The sequence below is a fragment of the Balaenoptera physalus genome (genome assembly GCF_965194825.1).
Source record: "Balaenoptera physalus genome assembly, chromosome: 1".
Lineage (NCBI taxonomy): Eukaryota > Metazoa > Chordata > Mammalia > Artiodactyla > Balaenopteridae > Balaenoptera > Balaenoptera physalus.
In genome coordinates this window covers 75,414,640-75,438,879 of record NC_138882.1, presented here as the reverse complement: position 1 = coordinate 75,438,879, position 24,240 = coordinate 75,414,640, and the positions used below count along the sequence as shown (strand labels likewise).

The following is a 24,240-nucleotide window of genomic DNA, read 5'->3' as shown; positions in this document are numbered from 1 at the left end:
GGTTCCTCCTTTTAATGGCCTAGATGTTGAGAGATCAGACACAATTTTGGGATAGTGACATTTTCTGTTCTCTCTCTATAACCCCATTGATGTGCTGTGGCAATGCAATATTTCTGCAAAGCCGTGTGGAATTTTTTGTTGTTATTTGTTTTTGCATTTGGGCCTTTATATAAGAATACAATTAATGAAAACTCTTTTAAAAGGCCCAGAAAGAAGTCTTTGATACATTGAAGTTTTTTTCACCTTTTTTTCTCATCCTGCAAGAGAACTAAATCGCCAGTAAGCTTTTCTTTTTGGTTAAACAATGTAACTGAGCAAATACTTTAATCGGGTGTTTCCTTTCCCTAGTCAGATCTTCATCATGTACATTTATTATTTACATAGGGAACCATTCCTATTTTAGACACAATGTGTATGTTTATTTTGATACTTTTGAATTTTGAGTTTATGACTCCTCTGATGTACAGTATATAGAGCATGGTTCATGGTTTCTGTTCATGAGGATGTGTCTATTTTTTAACTTTGAAAGGGATTTAAAAAGAACTGCATGTGTCTTGAGTGCCAGAGGTTCCCATTTATCTTTACACATTCATTTTAGTTAGTCAACAGAATTCCCTTAACTAATAGCTGATATGATCAGTATTTTGTTTCCAAAACAATATCCTTCTGCTAAGTGCTTCCAGAGTAAAATAAAGGGAAAGGTATTGTTTTGGTCTTCAAGTGCATTCTGAATACAAACACACAGAAGAACCAGGTAAATCACTAATCTAAAAGGCAGAATTGTATTTATTTTTTCCCCAATGGGTGCAAGGTCCTAATTGTAAATAATTGAATTTCAACACCTGCAAATAAGCAGTGTGTGCACAAGCGACATAATGTGAACACAGAGAAATGAATTTATTCCCCATATGGGTATGTTTGCCCCCTGGCAATGCATTTCCATACTCTTTAACTTGGGGACTGAAATTTTATAAATTGACAGTTCTACTCAGAAGACCTTTCAAGCATCTTGTGTTTATGAGAATACAGGGGCATCTGCGGAATGAATTCGAACACATGGATGAATTAAATTTGAAAACACACACGGACCGAGAAGCAGACAGCTCCTAGGCTGTGGTGATTGCATAGATTATACAAAACTGTTAACCCATGCATTTGACTCTGCCGTGTGTATTCATTGCCCTGGATAGGATTATTGGTTTAAGACTTCCACTTGGATTAAACTACTTATTTAAAAAACAAACAAACAAACAAGCCCAAAACTCTTCCTAAATGGGCGTAATTGAGATTAGTTCTGTTCTGTAGTTAAATCCCTGCTCTCTCCCTGCTAATTAACATTATTTCTTTTTCTATGGCGGGACTCTGTATATTAAGTCATAAAGCAATTGAAGCATGCCGCAGAGTTATGCTTGGTCTATAATTTTGGCTAAATGTTCAAATTTTCTTCCCCCTGTGCATTATGAGCAGCTTGATCTCTTAGAGTCCACCTAAGCTATTCTGTTGTTTCTTTCTTGCAGAAAACATGCTTTAAACTGCCACAGAATGAAGCCTGCCTTGTTTAATGTGTTGTGTGAAATCAAAGAAAAAACAGGTAGGAATGAGATTCCAACATTTAAGCATTTTCTTTGGCCAATTGACCACTTAACCGGCAATCAGGAACTCATTATTTAAATATTAAAATTTCAGAATAGAAGTACTCTCAAGATTGATCGCATATTCCAATAGGAAGTCCTAGTAGCCCTGCTTCCTGTAAAAGAAAGCACCAAGTTTCTTTGACAGTTATTACCAGGCATTACTGGTTTATTTGCCTTAACTCTCTTCCCGGCCTCTTTGAAATTGAGGCTGAGATAGAGGTTATGAAGGGAAATTTATAGAATGATGTGCCTTTGGGGGAAAAATATGAAAGTAAAAGTCCGTTTCCTGAAGGAATATATTTTGGTCCATCTTTAAAACACTTAATTTTTTTGGAGTTGGGCACCGGGGTGCTTAAGTGTTTAAAGTTTCCTTTTCTTTTTTTCTTGTAATTACACGAAGCAGCAAACTAGAGGTTCTCGACAGAGTGTTGTCAAATATCTTTGTGGAAAGCATCATACAACATCAGGTTATCGGTATTTGAGTGCCCTGTGATTTTATAGCTGGGAGGATCACTGGGTTTAGGAGAATAGAATGCCACAAGCTCACTCATTCTGTTGTTTTTCTACTTTCTAGACCTCATATCATAGACTAACACACTTATAACACATCCCAGGAGGACATTTAAAATTTAAAGCAACAATTAAAAAATAGCAGTCATCAATCAGAGGTGTTCTTAAACAACAGATGCTCTGGGAAGGACATTTAGCAACATCCTCTTGTTTGTTTATTTTAATCCTTAATTTTCCAAGGTGGGTGAGTCTCTCCCTTGTAAAAAGAAAAGAGTTGAGAAGGCAGTCTGAAACCAGGGCATAAAGATGAGGAACGAGGGGTGGTTATATAAAGCGGGAGCTTCTGCTGGCCTCTTGACTCGCTCGCTCGCTGTAGAGCAGTGCAAAGTACCTGACATCCTATTTATTTATTTATTTTTTACAACAAGGAGTGTAACAGTCAATAATTCATATCTAAACCATATAAGCAAGGGCATGACATGAATGAAAGTGACAATGAATATGATTGCATGCCCGGCTGATATACATTGATAGTTACACATAAAAAAAGGAAGGGGTGGGGGAGTGAGGGCACACAGGGTGGCTTTCTTTTTGAGCCCTCTCTGTTTCTCTTTTAAAAAAGAAATAGTTTCAAGATGTGACCATTGATCAAATATGTAATTACTCGGGTCTTGAAATGTATGGAAAATTAGTAAGCAGCTCCTTTGTTGAATGTTATTTGTGTTGTGCATGATATCCCAGACAAAGCACCTGAGCAGTGATGTTTAGATCTTTAAGTCTTCCAGGTTGCCTTGCCAAAGCCTAACCTTATTGCAAAGCTGTGAATTGCATTATTTTAGCTGTGAGACACCTTTTAAGAAATGTATGGATTGTGCATACAAATATAAAAAGGGCTTTTTCAGTTTGTCACACTTTCTAGTTTTTTGTTTTTTTTTCTTTTTTCCTATTAGCCCGGATCAGAAAACCTAAGTGTGTATATATTTCTTTCTCTTCTTTCATTTTTTTCTTCCTTCTCATTTTCTTTTTTCTCTGTTGCTTATTTACTTGGAATACTTGGTTTGTTGAAATTTGTTACTAATCAGGTATGCGTTTCTGCTGATTTTGCTTCATAAAATGTAGAATCAAGCTATAAAGGCATATTTGATAATCCAGGCCAAAGAGACTCTATTTTAAAGACACTTTATCAGACTTTTATTGAAAGGAAGCCCATCAGGGCACTTAAATGTATATTGTGGCCAAAGTGTTTAATTCTAGTCTTCTAATTAAAACCTACTGAGGCAGTAGATCAAAGTGGGTGGGTGTGAATAGAGATCTGGTTCTGGTGTGGGTTCAAGAGTTTGCTCCTTACATGAATATTGCCTAAACTATGGTGATAGGAAGGTCAAAATAATACTCTAAAGGTATAATTGTTGGATTATGTATTTTGTTTTTAAGATTTTCTGTTATTGAATGACGTTAACATTTGGAGATTTTAAAAAATCTAAATCACGGTTTTGTATGTTGTCTCTCAATATATTTAAAAAATAGTTTATTGAGTACTGTAAATTGAAAATGATAAGGATCATTGGCTCCGTGTTAAGAGGGAAATAAACACACACACACACACACACACACACACACACACACACACACACAGGGTTTTGGATTAAGAGGGCACCCATGGGTGAAAGTAAAAAAAATAAAAGAAAAAGAGAAAAAAGAGAAAGAAAGAAAGGCCTTTCTCCTTCTTATTCCTCAACTTGTGTATTGGAAGGATTAAGGGGAAGGAAGAAACCTCTCCTGGAATGTTGAGTGTTCGGTGTTATAGGTAGGAGACAACTGCAGTGTGTTGAAAAGGACTCTGATTCTAAAGCACGATTACTTACTCAAGATCGGCCTCACCCTCTTTCTACGAGCCCGCAAATCTTACATACGGTTGACGTGTCTGAGACACATAGTGTCTGTAAAGTTGTAGGAGCTCTTTTTTTTTTTCCCCTCTTGATACAGAGCTAGTGAAAAAATCACTTGGATAATCAGTTCACATACATTCCTTCATTGTTTTGGGACTTTTCCTATTGTTACTTTCAAGCCCCTCACATTGAGTGAGTAATTTTGAGCTTCCGTCTCAAGCATTGTGGACGTTACTTGATTTAGGGTGGGCTCTGTTTGTTTGTTTGTATTCTCACACGGAGCTCACTCAGGGGGCTTACCTAGGTCTTTACAAGGAAGGCAGGACCCTGAGAGGAAGCGTGGTGATTGCATTCCTTGGCTGCTTTTGCTTTTTTGATTTTGTGAAGGACTTGCATTGGAAAACTCAGAAATTAGTAGGGAAACTAGCTAAGATTGTCTTACCAACCTTTTGGAACTTTAAAGAAACACACACGCATAACACCCAAAGTAGGCAGCACCGTCTAGATTACAGTTGATTGATAGGTATTTAGTCAGAAATTACTGTGGGGATATTCAGGAAAAAAAAAAAAGAGAACCCTAGTGTCTTCTTGTTGAGAATGTAGGTAAGTTTTTATTTTGATACCTTTTTGCTTTCTTTAATAAACGCTAAGAACAAGGAATGCCTGCAAAATTCTCAGGCAGTGGATCTCAACAGCAAGAAAGCCCTGTCAAGACCTCCAGCAAATGTATTTCAGAAGTGGCTTTTATCTGCTTGTTCCTTCTGGGAACATAGAGATTTCATAGAGAGTTTTGGACCATTTAATATCTCATTTTCTTTTGTTTCTTAAGAACCATTCCCTGTCTTCTGACATATTAGCAATAGGCTGGGTTTTGCATATGTGTAGAGGTAGTGGTAGTGGGGTTGATGGGATGGAAGAGAAGGAGAAGAAAAATTCAAACATACTGCATTTCTTAAAAAGACCTTAACTATATTTTTAAATGTTTCTTGATTTTTAAAAATTTCTGTGTCAAAAATCATGCAGGTTTAAAAATGAGGAAAACACACAAAAAATATTGGGTGACATTTATAAGAAGACTATTTATAGATAGTAACGAATAGCTGTAATTGTTGTGAATAGTTTTTAATTTTAGAACATAATAGCTATATATGGCACTTTTCAGCCAATTTTCCTCTGCGTATTATCTACAGTGAAGTTATCAAATCACTGAAGGAGGTTAAAAAAATTATTTTTTGCTTTCTTAACGCGCCTTTGTTCTCTCTCTTTTCTTTTTTCTCTGGGTTCAATTAACACCCCCATCACAGACTGTAGTTTTTTTTCCCCGAAGTCTACTACTGTATTTCACCTTTTTTCACCCTCCCTTATTATTTTCGCCTGCCACTTCTTTTTAGTATAGCAATTACATTATGGGATTCCTAATCTTCGTCTTTTTATAGCATTAGAGAATAATTTGTGTGTGTGTGCACACACGTGTGTACATGTGTATGTGTGTGTGTGTTTGTATATGTAGGTGGAGGGGACACCGTGGAAGGAAGCTATATATTTCAGGGAAATAATTCTGATGGGATTAGGCCTTGAACAGAGAACAGGAGTGGAGTGAAATAACTTCAGACAATTTAGAGCTGCCTCTGATCAGATTCCTTTTGGGGTTGACGTGGCAGGAGTGACTTTTCATAGAAGTTCATCTCTAGCAGGCAAATGCAAAAACTTTTTCTTGCTGATGAGGGAATTCAAGTATTTGGTCTTCTTTTTTTTTTTTTTTGTGGCAGGGACAGAGAGAGAGAAGGGGAGCAAATGAAGGGAAGTTACTTGATTCAGTTTTACTTGAACCTCTGTTTCAGGTACAGCGATGTGCTAGGCAGAAGTCAGGTGATTAGACCCTGTACTATTTATTATAATCTGGTTAGAAGCGATAGACCTACAATAATACGGCTCCGTGGCAGACACAATATGAGCTTATGATGAGAAGCGCCCCTTCTCTTCAGTCGATTTTGTGTCATCCACTTTTAGAAGTGGATTTGGACCAATTCTGGCACCTGAGAGGTGGAGCGGAGGATGCAAAGAACAGCTTGGTCAGACCTACCAGAGTGAGGTCTTTGGAAATTTGGTGTCATTTCTTCTAACAATAGGATGTCTGTGAGGATTGGGAATGAAAAAGATTTAAGTGAAACTGAGGAAGCTGGAAGAGGATTTATGAGTGGGGAAACGCAGGGGAAACTTGTGACTTAGGCCCTGTGGGGTGATGCGAGCTGGAAGGAGCGAGGGTGTGGGTCCCCAGGTGGGTGGCAGGCTGCAGTCTGGGTGGAGGCGGGCATTGCCTGCTGGTGCATCTAGCTCACTGCTGGTGCCAAGCCTCTCTCACATGCCTCTCTTCACGTGCTTCTCCGTTCTGCTGACGTCCATAAACTTTTGCTTGTTGTTGGCAAAATTACAGAATTTACCCCCAAGCAAGCAACCAATCCCAAACCCAGATATCGAACATATTTAAATAAGAAAGCATTTTAATTTTAATTTAAAGCCTAACCCTGGCTTCTCTTGAGGCGTAGTTGACATGCATGCCTTAGGAAAACTTAGCATTGGTTAACCTAACTTTGGTTTCAAACCTTTGTTAGATGGATGCTGTTATGGTTGGAACTTGGTGTAGTGATTCTAAAGCATACTTTTTACCTTTTCTTTTCATTAAAAAATGTGCCCAAAATGTCACATGGTTGAGGCAGTGTCCTAGGTGCAGCTCCCAAAGACGGCTCTTACTCATTTTCGTATGCCCCTCGGAGCACTCTGTCCGTTTGCATGGCCATGTTAGCCTGGGTTAGAGGAATATAATAATTCTGGCTCCACTCCTGCCCCCTACCTGAGATGGTGTGGTGAGGGTTAAGGAATGTAGTAACTGATAAATAAAATCAGCAGAGAATTAATGAGTTGTTTGCAAAGTGCTTTAAGCTCCCTGAGTGATATAGATAAGAGATGCTGTATTTTCTAGAGTAAATTATATCAAGACTCCTATTCTATTCCATTTCATAGTTTGTCATTGTGTTAACTTTTTCTACAAATATATAATTAATTAGTGAGGTAGTCAGTATGTCTCATAAGGAGAGTTTTCTGGTTGAATCTTTTGCCTCATCTACATCTTAGTGATACCACTTCTCAGAACTTGGCAGAGTGATTTCCAGAATTTAAAAAAAAAAAAAAAAAATGTGGGTATAGACTGTCATAGGATTATAAAACCTATCTCCCTTCATGGCAAAATAAGGTCAGTAGTGACTTCCCGGAACGTCTTCTTACCTCTGATGGCTCTGTTTCAATCTCTCAATTATTGGTGGAAATCAAGATTGCAACGGGTGGAAAAATTCATCCTTTTTGGTTTAGGTCACGGTTTCAACTATATCTCCCATTGTCATTCTGTCAGTAAATGGAAACTGGGGTGGGTCCCTCATACCTGTACTAGTTCTGGACCTACCACTAAGTAGTTATAAGATGACAGGCAGATAGCTTAAATACTTTTAGGAGAAACTATAACAGTAGTGGTTAAAGATTTGGTGTCTGAAGCTGGACCACCTGGGTTTGTATCCCGATCTCCTATTTTTCAGCTGTGTGACCTAATTAAATTTACTAAACTTCTCTGTGCCTCGTTTTTTCACCTGTAAAATAAAGGTAATAATGGTACCTATTTTAGAGGGCTGTTGTGAGGATTAAATGAGGCAATACATGTAAATTACAGTGCCTGGCATAGAGTAAACAGTCCATAACTGTTAGCTTTTATTATTTCTGGCCCTGTTTTCTTATATGAAAAAGAGAGGCTTGCACCAGATGGTCCCAAAAGACCAAGCCAATTCCAAGACTCTGTGATTCTATGCTGAAAAAGGAAAAATAGTGCTGAATTTAAGATTTGTTTTCTTATGTTTCTCTTGCCATTCTCTTAAAGTGAGAATGAGTTATATCTGGCCAAAAGGCTGGTCGAGGTTGGAAGAAGAGGGGAAAAAAAGAATGGGTAAGAGGAAAGACAGAGGTTTTTAATTATCTACAAACCGGACAACAACCACCTGAAAAGCTAGAATGGCATTTTTAGTGATGGTGTTTTCTTAGCATCAGCAACTGGAGATATTATGTAATCATAGTTAAAAATATTTTCCCTTTGAAAACACATAGGCCCATCCATTCACCTCAAAGTTTCAAAGCAGGAAGAGTAACATAAAGTGAGTTTAGGGCAACCTGACCTCTTCCTGTCTTCTTCATATGTTGTTCCTTTAGGGAAAATGTTATATCAGTCATAATAACAACCTTGATACTAGTAGATTTTTTTTTTCTTTTTTTAACAGCTTTCTTGAGATATATTTGATATACCATGAAATTCACCCATTTAAAGTATACAGTTCAGTGGTTTTAGTGTATTCACAAAACTGTGCAACCATCACCACAACCTGAATTTAGAATATTTTTATCACCTCCCACAAACAACCCTGTACTCATTGCTGGTCAGTTTGTATTTCTCCTTTTGCATAGCCCCTACTAATCACTGATCTCTGTCTGTATGAATTTACCTATTCTGGACATTTCACATCAATGGAATCATATAATATATGGTTTATTACTAGCTTCTTTCACTTAGCATAATGTGTTTAAGTTTCACTGTGCTGCAGCATATACTGATACTTCATTCCTTTTTATAGCCAAATAATACTCTATTGTATGGATATACCACATTTTGTTTATCCGTTAATCAGTTGATGGACATTTAGGTTGTTTTCATATGTTGTTGCTGCTCTGAACATTTGCATAACAGTTTTCTGTGGACATGTTTTTATTTCTCTGGATATATACCTAGGAGTGGAATGTTAGATCATATGGTAACTCTATGCTTAGCATTTTGAGGAACTGCCAAACTGTTTTCCAGAGTAGCTGTAGTAGGTGTATTCTTAAGTTTTATTGTAAATAACACTAAATTTGGTCTTCGCCGCTCTCAGCATTATTTTTCAGCCTTTTTCTTCAATCACTGATCTTTCTTCTCCTCCATGTGTAAGGGTGTGCCGTATTTTTTTTCTTCGATTAATACCTACTCTAAGAAAAAATATTTTTAAACAAATTTTTTTCTTTTTTAATTTTTACTTATTTGTTTATTTATTTATGGCTTGTGTTGGGTCTTCGTTTCTGTGTGAGGGCTTTCTCTAGTTGCGGCAAGCGGGGGCCACTCTTCATCGCGGTGCGCGGGCCTCTCACTATCGTGGCCTCTCTTGTTGCGGAGCACAGGCTCCAGACGCACAGGCTCAGTAATTGTGGCTCACGGGCCTAGCTGCTCCACGGCATGTGGGATCTTCCCAGACCAGGGCTTGAACCCGTGTCCCCTGCATTGGCAGGCAGATTCTCAACCACTGCGCCACCAGGGAAGCCCAGAAAAAATATTTTGATACATTTATTTGACTTGAAGTGTGCATGATCAGGATTTATGTGAAACCTCTCTCAGAGCTATCTGCATTTTAGAGAAGAAAAAAAAAAAGTAAGTCAAAGGAATGAATCTCTACTGCTAGAATTTCGGGTGTCAGGTTCCCAGAGAAGAAGACCTTTGCCAAAAAGGTCAGACAGTTTTTTTGAATAGCAATCTAGTATGCTAGAAAGAGCATGGTCTCTGAGTCAAACCAATCTGGATTCAAATCCTCACTTGTTGTGTAACATAAGTTGATTTAACAGAGGTTCAATTTCCTCATTTGTACAGTAAAGATAATACAATGTAGGCTTGTTGAAGGACTCACCAAGACAATAATATATAACACATAGTTCCATGAGTATGCTCAATACATGGCAACTACTGTTATTTTTCTGAAACCACGTGGCTGTCGACCACTGGTCTCATTAGTTTGACCCCGTCTATTCAGGTTCGGTTTTCTACCAGCTCTGGCCAGGAGTTTTAGAGGCTCACTGAGATGCTTCCTGACCCTGCTTTTAAATGCTTTAAATGGTTTTCAATATGAGAGGGGAAAAAAGTCAGGGGCAAAGCTCAGCAGACGTTACCCCAACATTCCTGCGCCTCCTTCCTTCAATCCTAGAGTTTCTAGGGAGAGAATCCCATAGAACAGTGCTGTGCAGTGAACACATGTCATTCTAAATGTAATGTTTTAAATTTTCTAGTAGCCCATCGGGGGAAAAAAAAAAGTCAAAAGAAACAGGTGAAATTAATTTTAATAACACATTTTATTTAAATCCAAATATATCTAAAATATTTCAACATATGGTCAACATAAAAATTATTAATGAGATATTTTACATTTTTTTTGTACTAAGGCTTTGAAATCAGTTGTGTATTTTACATTTACGGCACATCTTCCATTTGGACTAGCCATACTTCAAGTGCCCGATAGCCACATGGGGCTGCTACTCTCCGTATTGAAGAGCATAGCCGTAGAATGGTTGTCCTGGCATAAATCTTTGTTTTGCTCTTTTTTTGGCATAATTTTCACACTCTAAGGAAGAGTGTGAAACTTGATTGTTCCCTACTCAGACTTGATCTGGTAGTCCTGCAACAATTGAAATTGGTTCCTGATGGATAGCCATGTTCCAGAATAAAGCTTATCTAAGGCATTGCTTTCTGGCAGGGAATATCCCACTACTGGGAGCCAGGATGAGGTGGTTCCCCTTTACCTTTTCTGTTTTTTACTTTTTTTCTTTCCTTAACTCATCATTTTATGGTTTGATACCTTATCCATAACAAAATCTGAAACGTTCCCTAAAATAGAACGGGTGGTGGAAGCAGCCACCTTGTTTTTGTACGGCTAGGATACAATGGAAAAAGTACAGAGAATTCTGTGTTTGCTGGACCCTGAATCAAGAGTTCTAAAGCCTAACACTGCCTGCCTCCAAGTTACTATGTTATTTTGAGAATGCCATTTAACCTCTTGGTCTCAGGTTTCTACATCCATGAAATGGGCCACTCTAAAGAGCCACTAATCTGACCCCACGTTTCATGGATCATGAACGCCAACATAGTCTCCGCCAAGGCCTGGATACATAGCACTGAAAGCAGGTGAAGCATTTATGAAACACGATTCTTTTTTCATTGTTATGGCACTTCTGATTTATCCTCTGACTCCTTATATCTTTTCTAGACAGTCATGTAAAACTGGTTATGGTGGTGTTAAAGCTGCCTCCGTCATTCAAGTTGAGCTGGAGAAGGCAAACCGGGAGGAAAAAAAATTAGTGGTTTGTTTGTTTGTTTTTTTAATTGAAGCATTCAGTATCACATTTACAAGGCCAGCTGGAGGCCAGTCCCAGTTTAATCCACCTTGTTGACTCCATGACTGAATGCAAATTATGTTTCTTTTGTGTCCTATCTATTTGTAGCTATTGGATTCTAGACTGAAAATTGCTTTTGGAAAATACAGAGATATATGGTTGCAGGCTTGGAAGTGCAGGATACCTTTGCCAAGTTCATATGGTGCAGCGCAGGGAGTCAGGAAACTTAGGTTTGATTTTCACCATAGAATTGTGGACAGTTGCTTGTTCAGTGTGCCTCAGCTGAAATACTAAAATAATGTCTGTTTCCCACCTACCTGTCACTGGGGCTTCTGGAAACAAAGTGAGGATATCTAGAAAGATGTTTGACTTTCCTTGAGAAAGTGTGGCTCGGTAAGTGTGAGAAGAAAGTTGCATCTATTTGTCCTGCTTTGAGACAGGGTTGAATCTGCTAGTAGGTCAAAGGAATACATTTACCTAGTGGCCTGTGCTGGTAGGGCTGAGAGATAGCTGTCAGTCAGTCATTCTTCTGAGGGCTTTAGGTGATTTGAGCCCAAGTCTTGTCACTGTAAGAGAATCCTCCTTATAATTACCATTGTTAATAGAATTGAAAGTTTGCATTTATCTTTTGTCCCTAACAAAGAGAGCCTCTCAGAGACCCAGATGACGAGCCCAGCCTACATCCATTCTGAAAGGCTCTCTGTGGATACGAGTGTGTAGACGTTAATTCCTCTCTACAGAATTTGCATGCAGAGGCTCTAGGGCCGTGCACCCTGCTTACATTAATAAACATTTAAAAACAAAGCGCGGGCAACACATGCACCGCTTTCCTTTGTGTGGCCTCCTTACTAGGGTGCTTGTAATCCCTAACCCCTTGCGTGGGAAATGCGTGGGTGGGTGGTGAGGGTGCGCGCGGCACAGAGTCTGAAGGCCGGAGAAGTAACTAGATCGTGTGAGGAATAAATTAAAGCAGCTTCGTCCCGAGACCGATCAAAGGGAAAAGGAGAAAACAACCAGAAAACGCATGAGATGAGAGAGCCTGTTTGCTTAGATCAGGTGGGAAAGAGAAATCGGAGTCGTCGGGAAGGAGTTTAAGGGGATGCATTACGAAATAAAACTTTGAGAACTTAAGAAAATGCTAAGAAACCTTGGAGGAGCGGGGTGGCCGGCCACATGGCCTGGTGCTAAGCAGAGGCCCCTTTCAGACTGGATCGTAATGCTCTGAGCTGGGCCTGGGTAGTCGGGCGCCTGGGTCTTGCTGCAGCAGCGCGCACAATTAGCCTTTCAGAGGAGGGGGCTCTGGGGGAGCTGCGAATCCTCCTTGAAAGCTGGTGACCTCACCACGGGGCTGATGCTGATGCAGGGGTATCAGCGCCCGCCGCCTTCGCGTTCCCGGCCGGGCCCGGGGGGCCTCCTCTGCGCCCCGCGGCGCTGCGCGCACTGGCAGGGAGCCGCCGCCCAGCGCAGAGCCGGCCTCGAGCCCCCGAACCCCCGGCGCGGGCCGCCCGGGCGCGGCCCGGGAAGCCGAGAGTCCCCGGAGAAGGGCTTGGTTGTGTTTTCACCGATTCCCTCCTCTTGGGCGCCCCAGGATCCCTTCCTCCCCCCTCCACCTCCTCTCCTTAGCTGCCCTCACTCTCCAATCCCCGAGAGGGAGATAGGAGAGGACCCCCACCCCCCAGGGGGGAAAGTCTCGCGGGAGTCATCCTTCCTTTATTAAACACCTCTCAGTCTGGGCTTGGACCCTCGCAGCCACAGCAATCGGAGCCTCCAGTGAGCAGCGAGGGTGCGGGGGTCTGTCCCCAGGGAGCCAGGCGCGGGGTCTGGGCCGCATTTTCGGTATGCAAAGTGGCCGTGCAGTGCAGACGCTGACGGTGGTGGTCTTGCATACAGAAGTGAAATTCTGAAGGCAGCGTGTAAGCACGTGGGTGAGCGTGTGCGGGTACCCGCGCTCACAGGCACACATCTTAATTTGCAGCTCCTTGCTTAGTTGCCTCTGTGTTGTTTCCTCTCTATTCAATAAATAGTCCAGTTGATGCTTCATGGTATTGAAATGAATCAAATAACATAATCTGAAGTTACTGCAGAAGCCCTCTCCCATCTTCCCTCTCTCAGCTCTTACAGGGAGCACATCATCTTCCCCTGGGGAGATTTTTAACCCAAAGAACCTTGATGTACTTTAAACAGCGCTGACATTTGTTTTCCTTAAGCTTGGTCTGATTTCTTTAACACTTGAAGAAGGTTGGGTGCCTTCCCACGGACCTAGTTTCTTATATGGTGGCTTGTCTTATCTCAGAGGAAGGCTTCAAGGGGCCTCACACCGCCTTCTTTTTGCGAGAGTCTTCTGAAAGTAAAGAATCGATTTTGGTAGTTTGCCCCCCCTCCAACCCCTACACACATAGTTGCCTCCCCTCCCCCACCTAGCCTGCTGGAGCCAAGGCAGGAAGGGGCTGTCATCAGGCTCAGGCCTAAGCCATATTACTTTATTTTTCTTCTTAGAAAGTTACACTAGGAAAGATGTTCTTGATGTGTGATTATTATTTTTAAATGGGTTCTTGTGCTTTCTTATCATTGCTCTGTTGCAGCCTCCCTGGGCACCCACCAGGTCCTCTAATAGACCCTCCAGAAACTTTCTATTGAATGAATGTGGGAGAGCAAGAAGGTTGAATTCCCTCATTACTTTGAAAATCTATGAATTAATTCTCTCTATAAATTTCCACCAGCCTAGTCTCTGATCCACCAGCTGAAGAATGAGGCCCATTATTAATTTCACAGGATGAGTTTCTCATCCCAGTAACTCTGGGGGAGAGGATGGAAGGGTTATTATATAGGTTGAGAGTTCACGTGTTCCTTCTGACTGTTACAGATGTTACAGCTAAAATATAAGAGTAGCAATACTAATACCAGCAATGGGGATAATAAAGAATGAAAATAATTGCTTCCCTCTGTTCCTGATTTGGACACTGCCACCTCCTACTCATTTACCTACTCATTTACTCTTCCCTTTTTAGGTGTTTCAGGCTGGGATATCTTGGTAACTACAACTGCAGATTAACTTCCTAGAGGCTTATACGAAGGAGAGAATCTCCCTAGTGGCTTCCATTTGGTCTTAAGTATGGGAAGATTGGTTGTCTTTTCAAGATCCCACTAGAATATGTCTTCTCCTCACTTATGTTGACTTATGTCACCTCTTGAATGTTGGCTTTCATAAGTGAGGGTCATGGAAGCTTGATTGTTTTTAAGTAAGTTTGACCAGATATTTTTGAGCACCATCATTTCTGGAGATGTTGGGCAAAACTCTTATGTCCCACAGGTTGAAAAGTGAAAAAGTTAAAAATGAATTCCTGTCCTGGTTGGGTTTAATTTTTCAACGCCAGTTAGACATATCATTTTAGACCTTCTGGAGGGCATGATGAAATTGCAGAGTTGTATTCTATTTTAGCCCATTCATTGTTGTAGCAAATATTTGTGAAACTTCTCTGTATAAGGCATGAAAGACACTGAGGAACACAAATGTGCCAGTGGTGGGCCTTACCCTCAAGGAACCTACAGCCCAGTAAGGGGCCGGTATCACGGTCATGATCTTTTTAACATGGGCAGCTGACTTGCTTCCAAAGCCCTGTGCCCAAGACAGGACTGTGTTCCTTACGGCCAGGGGTGTATCTGAGAAGGTCATTCCGACCCAAAGTTCTTGAACATGCAGGGTGATACACATGGCAGAACGCTTTCTTTCTTTCAAGGGGGTGCTGATTTTTACTTAGGCAGCCTGAGAAATGTTCTGTGTTTGAGTCCTTACATAGCTGGCCTTCTTGCTTTTCCCTAAACCCTGCCTCTGCTTTCCTTTCCTTTCTGCTTCCCCCTTCACTCTCTTTTGTTCCCTTCCTCCCCTTCCATGGGGCATCCCCCAGACCCCCAAATCACTATTTGCCCAACCTGTGACCTGAGACCACTTGGCATTTCCCTGGGATGGCTGGAATTTACCGCCCGCCGAAGAGGCATCTGTGACATTTGCTCACCTGGGCGGCTTAAGCTACAGGGTCCGCGTGGAGGGACTGCTGAGAGGAAGTGTGAAATTTACCTCTGTGCGCCAGGGTTCTCGCCAGCAGGGAGACAAACAAGGATGCTTTTGAGAAGCTGGAATTAATTTTTATCAGGGTATGCATATATAGTTCTGTATATTCACACACATTTATTATGTATTCAGTAAATGCATGTAGACAATTTGTGCATTATCTGTCATTTTCTAGTCATTATTTTAACAAATTAAATTTTCATGGTTAGCTTCATCTTTCACATTCATACCCTCCCCTTGCACAGCTCCCTTCTTTCTCCCTCTTTCCCCCTGCTTGTAGAAGACACTGGGTTAACTTAATGCTCTTTGAGGCCTTGTGCCATTAGACCTACTGTCTCCTTAAGGTTTATGAGACTCCGGTGATGGCTTTCTCACTGTGGCTGGCTCAGCCAGGCCCAGCCGTTCTGCTGGTAAGGAAATAGCTGCTTGTCTCTTTGGATCAAACTGGTCTAGGAGCTTGTTCAATCCAGTTACTGGGACAGGCCAGCCCTGGAGGCTTCTCCGACTCTTGGAACACACAGACGCACAGTCTGTCTGTCCTGGCTGTCAGCCGAGGAAGGGAGGCAGGCAGTGTAGATGGTTAAGCTGTTACTTTATACTCATGTTTACCCTATCCAAGTGATTTGAAGGGAAGAGTGCCGTGGGCCCCAGGCTGGGAGAAGAGTGGTGGTGGGTCATCTTCGCATGAAGCTGAACGGAAAACGTCAGCGGAAGTGATGCCCCTTTTTCCCTTTGGAGCAGGAAATTCTTCTGTGCGCAGGTAATAATAGTTAATGCATAGAGCACATGTGGAGCTACTATCATTGCCTCAGTTTTTAAGATGAGGAAACTGAAAGAGAGTTTCATGAACTTCCCGAAAATTACACAGCTTATGAGAGGATCTGTTGGGACAGGTTTGACTCAGGAAGTTTTACTAAATGTAGATTTTTCTACCAAAATATTCATTCCCATTGAGTGACAGCCCTTCAGCTTGTGATTCTTCCCAGAAAATCCCGTGGAATCCTACTCAGTTGTCCAAATAACAAATCATTTGGCTCTGCCCACTTCTGGTCCTGTTTCTCAGGTACATGAACTTCATTATCTCTTGGCTGTGGTTGGCTGTAAGACATAAATAAAAGGAGATAAGTCCAAAATTCTCCCTGGGCCTGTTTCCTGATTTTTGTTAGGCCCCTGCCTATTTGCTTTTTTAGAATCTACCTGATTTCTTTCAGGCAGTGTGCATGACTTACTTTCGTAGGTGGGCTAAAGCTTGACTGCCCCTCTGTTTTATATATATTTTATATATATGTCATCTTTTCTAGTTCCTTCTCAGAAGCCTAGGACTCGGGAACTTAAAGCCAGGCACAGTGTCTTGTTCTTGCATGCCCTTCCTGGTCCTGCTGTCCTTTTGTCACACCTCCGTATGCGACTGAATGGAAGCTTCCTTGGTGAGACCAGAAAGTCTCATCTGCCCGGTTGCAGAGCCAGTCTTTTCAGAATGGCACATTGAGCAGCTCCTATTTTTGATGAGTGGGTATTCTCAGCTTAAAGGAGGGGACAGCTGCCTCCCAAGGACCTGGGTGGAGATGGAGTCCCGGGGATGGGCCTGGATGGTGACGGTACAGGGCTTGTTATCTTCATATCACCTCAGGGGCTAGAAGGGAAAAAAAAAGAATTCAAGGTATCTTATGTTTAAATGTATTGTTTAGAAAACAGTGTAATCCCAGGCAGACCTTAATAAATAAAATACATTATAAAAGAAAATAAATTCACCTTTAATTGTACTGCCCTAGCTCAATATCTATTATAAGCCCTTCCCCCATGTTTATATTTTCTCCCTGTCATTTTCCTTATGGCCATATGAATGTTCTGTTTCTTGGAGATGATTATATACTCAGGAATGAAATTCTCTTCTATTTATCAATAGAATCTGTTATGTATCTTATTTACTTATTTATTTATTGCTCATCTCATTTCAAAGAGGAATTCAGGCAGCTTACCAGAAGGTACAAGCAAAACGAAGAGATTTACTAAAGAAATGAGGAAATTAGAAAAGAAAATTAAGGTAGAAAAATAAAGTGCAAGGGAGCGTTAGTATATAAAATTGCACGCACAAGATCCTTTCTCATTGTGGCCTTCCCAAGCCTTTTGCTGGTAAGGAAATAGCTTCTTGACACTTTGGATCAAACTAGTCTTAGGACCTTGTTCAGTCTAGATCCTGTAGAGGCTGGCTATAGATTTGACTGTTTGCTTCCTGGTAGCAAAAGCAAAAAGGGAAACAGGCTCGATTTCAAATTTCAAAGCATTGAAGTGAATCAGTTGTTGGCTGCATGCAGAATTTCTCCTATGGTTCCTAATAAGAAGATGCTAAATGATATGACAGATGTTGCCCTCAACATATAAACAAGGTATTATATTTCATATTTTACTGTAGCCCTTTATATATAACGTCCCCACCACACTTGCCAGATCTTATTATAATTATTGGTTGACAAACTGACTCCCTCATTAGGCTAATGAATTTCTGGAAAACAGTGATTAGAACTTATATGCCCAGCATATGTGTAGTAAACACTCAGTTAATAGTTTTTGAGTTGAAACACTGTTTTATCTTCTTATCCAAAAAGGGGGAAAATCCATTCATTAACATTTACTGAGAATTGCCATCAAAAAGAGGGATCAAAAGTTCTTGCCCTTGAGGAGTTTATGGTCTACTGGCATAGATACATCTTAATAGATACATTGGACTCTAGCTTGATAAGTGCTGTACAATAGAAGCATGAACATTTTTTGTGTGTGAAATGATGTATAAGGTTGCTTAAAATACACTCTCGGTACAGCTAGCTTCTCCTTTTGGAGTTTGGGGTTTGGATCCTTAAGCCCAGAGAGGAGAGGGAAAAAACAGGAATGCTGAGGGCATCTGAGCGAGGAGTGAGGCCAGTGTCTTGCAGATTAGCATTTTCATTTCCTTTCTCTTTTAGGGGCGAGGTCCTTGGTTAACTACCCCAGCCTCCCCAACCCCCAGCTCTCTGGGATGAGGGTGTGATGGGGCCTCAGGGAGGTAGGGAGTGGGACCCCTCTTTTGGCCTCTTGCTGACTTGACCTGGCAGCCTCAGAGGGAAGACTGTTCCTTTTCCCGCTGCCCGTCAGCGTGATGGCCACCACTACCATTCCTGTAATGACTTATAGACCACACTGGATCCTAAGACCAGGAAGAACGAATGATCCCTGGGACATACTTGTAAAATAAAGAGTGAAAAGAACAGATAACTGCCACATCTGGCTTTTACCCAGTTTCGTTAATTTTTTAGTTATTCATTGTTATATTAATCAGAGAATTTTTACCTTCATATTTCCCTTTCTCCCTCTTTTCCTTTCTTCCTTTCTTTTAAAAACCTTTACCTGGTGCTGACTTCTAAGCTAGGCACAATGGGAAATGCAAGATAGGACCTTGTCCTCAAATTGCTTATCATTGGGAGAAAGTAGAGAGGGCTTCAGGGCAGCCATTGATCAGGGCCTGGCAGGTGACCTAAGTGTAGCACAGTCTTTAACCCTCTGTACGCTCTCAAAGTTTCCAGAAAGATGATTGCAGTTTTGTCTGAGATTGTAAGTTTCTTCCCCTTCCAGATGGTGAACTAGTGAGCCATGCTTTATTCATCTCTGCATACCTAGCACAGTGCTTGGTATATATGTGATGCTCAGTAAGTGTTAGTTGAAGGAAGGAAGGGAAAAAGGAGTCACAGATAATTCATCTAAATCTGAATCGTACTTATTTCTATTTTCAGACTGCCTATCTTAAGAAATTATTTCCAAAATTACTGCTGTCTGCTGTGAGCGTACTAGTTTCTGAACCTTATGTGTGTGCTTCTGCAATGTGTCAAAAAATAAGAAGACAGGATGGAAATCCCTCTTAGATCTATTGGATCACTCCAGTGAAGTGCTCCAAACCCACTACTCAGAGACAAAGAGGTTTCTGGTTAGAATCAACCTGTTATTGAATGGCTCCTCTGAGTCTGGGTTTTCTGAGTTATGGTCTCGGCCTTGGGGTTATGAAGGGTGCCCAGGGTGTCATGAGGTAGATGGAGGGGCGGGAAGAGTGTGCAAGAGACGTCACATGAGAACCGTGTAAGACAAATGATAATCAGATTTAGGAAGCTGGCTAGACACAACCTTTCAGTGGGAGAGGCAGAGGTGGGAGGGGCAGCTGCTTTAACTAGTCAATGGCTCAGATTCCAGTACCTTCCTTTTATTCCCATCCTCAAATTGTCCTGTCTTTTCCTATCTACAAAGCCTCCTCTTTTTTCTTTCCCTTCTCCCCAAAGTTATGCCAGCTTTCTCTTTGCTTCTGCTGACTTTTTGCCCAGTTTTCCCCCCATCAATAGATTAATTGGAATACTGGAAAAGGACTCCTCCATTAGATAATCATAATAGTAATAGTAATAAATACAAATAAACCCAAGAAGTTGAAAGTGTGGTTTTTTTAAAACGTGAAAGCTGTTGTAGACCCCACAGCAGGGGAAGTAATTGAGTAAGAGGCTCTTTGGGCACCCTCTACACTTCTCCCCTCACCCCTCCCAGTGTAAGCACGTGTAATTTAAACCTGTCCTTGGGGAGAAAGAAAGGAAGAATTGCCCCTACCTTCCTCCTGCCAGCCCCCTCCCTGCTTGAAAATTCCTAGTTGGAGTCTGTGATATCTCAAACCGGGCTGTCACTTTTCAGGGTCACTCCCTGGGGATATCCTTCCCCCATCCCAGGGCAGTTCAGATGTTTCTGAGTGAAGAGTATCAAAAAGCTCATTTTCCCTACACATCTCCCTCCTCATGAGCCCTGTTCCATGTAGGGTCCTGTGTTTGCTTTAGTGGCTTTGCTATTTAGGCTTCTCTTGGGGAGAGTGGGGATGTTTGTCTTAGACCAGGAATCTCACTGTGGACTTTGAGGAAGGCTGTGTGGTCTTTGAGGATCAGTACATTTAAATAAAAATGTCCTGAAGAGTTCCTTTGGCTTGATTCGAAGACCACTAGAACCAGTTTCTTTGTCTGATTCTCTTCTGTGGCTGTTCCACTCTCTTGCTCAGCAGAGCCACTCTGTTTAAGGCTCTTCTCAGTTGCCAAGACTCTCACCCTAAGTTGGGCATCTTGGCAGCTAATAACAATGGATGTCTAGCGAAGAAACTTTTAGCATTTTGGTCTGTAAACTTTTTTCTTTACATCATATACCCATGTGTAGTTTTTTTCTTGAATAAGACCCCTTTCCTTTGTGTCATTAATAAACAAAATAACTTTCAATTTATAGTCTCACCCCTTTTCTATACCATCCCTTGAATAAACGGTGCTTATATACATTCATTCATTCATTCACTCATTCAACAGATGGCATCTTCCTGGGGTACTAAAGTCAAAGAGAGAGAAAGCAATCTGGGAACCTGACAGTACAACTGTGATGTACACAGAGAGGATATGTGCTGTACTCACACCCTTGGAAATTAGAGCATTTTTTAGTATTTTAAAGAACTGTAAATATAGATGATCACTCTCATAATCCTACTGGCAAATCTACCTGTCAAACCAAATAGGGAGATGCACCCAGCATCCACTGCTTATGTTTAGCGGTTTATACTGGTGGAGTTATTGCTCTAATGTATGCAGACAAATAGGAATAAGAAGAGCAGAGGATACAGAAGATACATGTGCATCTATGTCATTGCTTGCCTAGAGGAAGCTGCTCATGGGTGAAGATGCTATAGTTATCCCTGAACAAGCCTATAAAACACGGCACTAGGCACGTGATGAGTGTTCAGGAAATGTATGTTTTTTCCCTCTTCATTTCCAAAGCAAAACAGAAACATCCAAGCCCATTTGGAGCAGCTCTGTGATGCAGGAGAACAGATTCGGGCCTGTTCTACTATTGAGTAGATGGGTAACGAGGGGCATGCCACTCAGGCCAGCTTCCTCACCTGTAAGGTGGGCACTATTACACTCATCCCCCTGGCCCTGTCCACTTCCAGGGAGGTTATGAATCTCCAGTGAGATATGGGTGTACAATGCATTGTAAATTACAAACCACAACCCAACTTGAAGATTTTTTTTTCTCTAACCTATCCTGTCACCACTGCTTACAAAATCGAAGCAAGAGAGAGAACTCACAGATTGGCCGGCATGTGGAGGGCTGATTTAGAACGTGGCATAGATTTCGCAGTCTTGTTGAACACAGAATTTGGTGGGGCATGCAGTGAATATGGAGCTCGAGATCCCAAGAGAGTTGACCAGAGAGGTGTGATTGAGAGGTTTGACGATGGCCTGTTGAGACTGTTATCCACAGAGGGAACCTGAAGATAGAGGTGAGCTGCCCACAGAGAGGACAGCGGCAACAGTCCACCAGGATTTTGTACGGAGAATGAAACTTGGAGGTCGACCTCACAAACCCTCACGCCTCACACCTAAGGACGGCGCCCAGGATGATGGACACAAGGGAGATAGCAAATGTGGTTTGATGTTTATGTGTGTGCCTATTTCATATTCCCTGGTTTCGTGCATGCACCAGGCCTTAGGATGCTACAACTTCTACTGAATCTTCAGGTAATGGGTACCGGTGTCTTTCACTTTGCGTGGATAAGTTCCTGAAAAGTGTTTGGGTCCAGTTTTGATAACTGTGTCCTTTATTTGAGTCCACTTCTTAGCTTCATGGAAACAATGTGTGTGATGGAAAGAACCCTGGATGGGGATATAACAGAGAGCGGGGACTTGGGTATGTTCCTTATACTCTGGCAGTCTTGGCTGCCTTATTGTTAAGTGAAGGGATTCACTCCAGGGCTAGACTTGTAGCACTCCTTTTGTAGGGTGAAGAGCCCTTTTTGTAATGTGAATACTCACATCTCATAATGTTTCATCTGCCTTTTTTTTTGTTGTTAGTTGCCAATCTTTGTGTGTCCGATTTTCTTGAGGAAGGACACCAGGCACACTTATTCGATGTGTGGAGTTATTCTTCCTATTCATAGGAGTGCAAAATGAGAGGTTTTCAATACAGATTCGCTTGCTAACTCCAATTTCTCAGAAGCTTAGTGAATGGTCATCTCGTTGGTCCATCTATCTGCCTCTCTCTCTCTTTTTTTTTTTTATAATTTTGATTGGAATATAGTTGATTTACAGTGTTGTGTTAGTTTCAGGTGTACAGCAAAGTGATTCAGTTATGTATATACATATATCCACTCTTTTTTATCTATGTGCCTCTCTTCATCAGTTTTGTTTTGTTTTTGTTGTTTTTGAAGTTGTGCCCACTTGCAGCCATTGGGCACTTCTGCTTCAAGAAACAGCCTCACATACACCACCCCAGGGGGTGTTCCCGGGAGGAGAGAGAGAAGTGCCAGATGTTGTAGCATCCCTACCCCCCCACTTCCCACAGCTTTCTAGCCCTGGAAGTGTGAATCTCCCACCCAGTCACTTAAGCCCACTTTTTATATGCAGAATGAGAGGGGAAAGAGCCCTGGGGATGCAGGGAGGCCTTGTCCCCTCTCATCTCTCCTTGCTGGGATGGACAGCTGATTTGGGGGGAATTGAAATCCAGAGTCTAAGGCAAAGACCAAAGGACAGAGGCCAGACCCAAAGTGGCTGCGTGATGGCAGGCGGGTGCAAAATGATTGAATGAAACAGGGATACCATCACTGGGAGCTGAAAAACCTCACGTCCAGATGTGGTTGGAAAGGTTCACAGAATGAAAGACAGTCTGATGAGTGAGATACACACGCCTGTAGAGTACAATAGAAAAATCAATAGTAAGTGGAGGTGAAAGAGTTCTAGCTGGCTTTTATTGAGCACAAAGAAGACAAACTGGCTTTTGCAGTGGTTCCAGCTCTATGTGAATGGTGCTTTTTAAAAAACTCCTGTACAGGGTAGGGGGGAAAAGTCACACAGGAGAAGTTGCCAGCCTGGACATGCAAACACACACATACACACAGATGACGAATGAAAGAGAAATCAACTCAGGACTGAACATTCTCGGGTTTATGCATGTGGGTTCATGCATGTGATGAAGTGTGCTGTAATTTTACATGCATATTTTGGACTTCCAGATGGCATAGGGTTTGATCTGTCTTTTCCCATCCCTGGTCCCTTCTTCCTTCCCTTCGCTTTCTGCAAGTCTAGTGTGGCTTTATTAGGAATTCCCTTTGGTTTAGGGGGAAAAAAAATTAGAGGGAGAAAGAGAGACCGGCTGGAGGGGGAAGAAACAAAACTAGCTCTTGGCTGGCAGCCCACAGCATGGGCCCAACAGCCGCGTTCGAGAGCGGTGCCCTGGCCTTATGTTTTCTTAAGCACACCCCCCTCACCCGCACGGTGCCCTCTTTTCTTCTAAGGGGGCTGAGGGAGGCTGTTTTTACCCTCCTAACCCTTTTTTTCCCCCCTTCTGTTGTTTAAAGAGAATATTTCTATCTCCTTTTTTTTCTTTCTTTCTTTTTTTTTTTTTTTTTGAGGCTTGAGCCCAGAGAGCAGTGAATTTCTCCTTGCTGGCCTCTCCACTCCTCCCCAGCCCCCTCCCTGATGAAGAGTTCATCCAAAGTTCGCATCCAGACTCTGAACAAAGTGGCCCAGACCTTTTCCTGACTCCTCACCCTTTGTCCTCATCACTCAGTGACAGACAGGAATCAAATGCTGAGGACCCAGCCGGGAGAGGGGCTGTGGGGGAGGGGGGAGAAAGGAGAAGATTTCCCATTAACTGGCTGGGCCCTTAACAACCGTGGGGAGGAGTGAGGAGGAGGGAGAGGAGGGGGGAGGAGGAGGAGGGAGAGGAGGGGGAGGAGGAGGGGGAGGAGGAGAGGAAGGAGGGGGAGGAGGAGAGGGAGGAGAAGGAGGAGGAGAGGGAGGAGAGAGAGGAGGGGGAGGAGGGAAAGGAGGGGAGGGGGAGGGGAGGGGGGGGGAGGGTGGCAGGCCTAGAAAGGATTTTTGTT

General features: G+C 42.0%; 1 protein-coding gene across 4 annotated transcripts in view; it reads left to right on the top strand.

Moving 5' to 3' along the window:
* Positions 1-24,240, top strand: part of PBX1 (PBX homeobox 1) — a 318,615-nt gene that overhangs the window by 2,682 nt on the left and 291,693 nt on the right. For all 4 annotated transcript variants that reach the window (XM_082474400.1, XM_082474402.1, XM_082474398.1 and 1 more), the window contains exon 2: positions 1,518-1,591. In XM_082474400.1, coding sequence (XP_082330526.1) covers positions 1,518-1,591 — 74 coding nt within the window. The remainder of the gene's footprint in view (positions 1-1,517; positions 1,592-24,240) is intronic.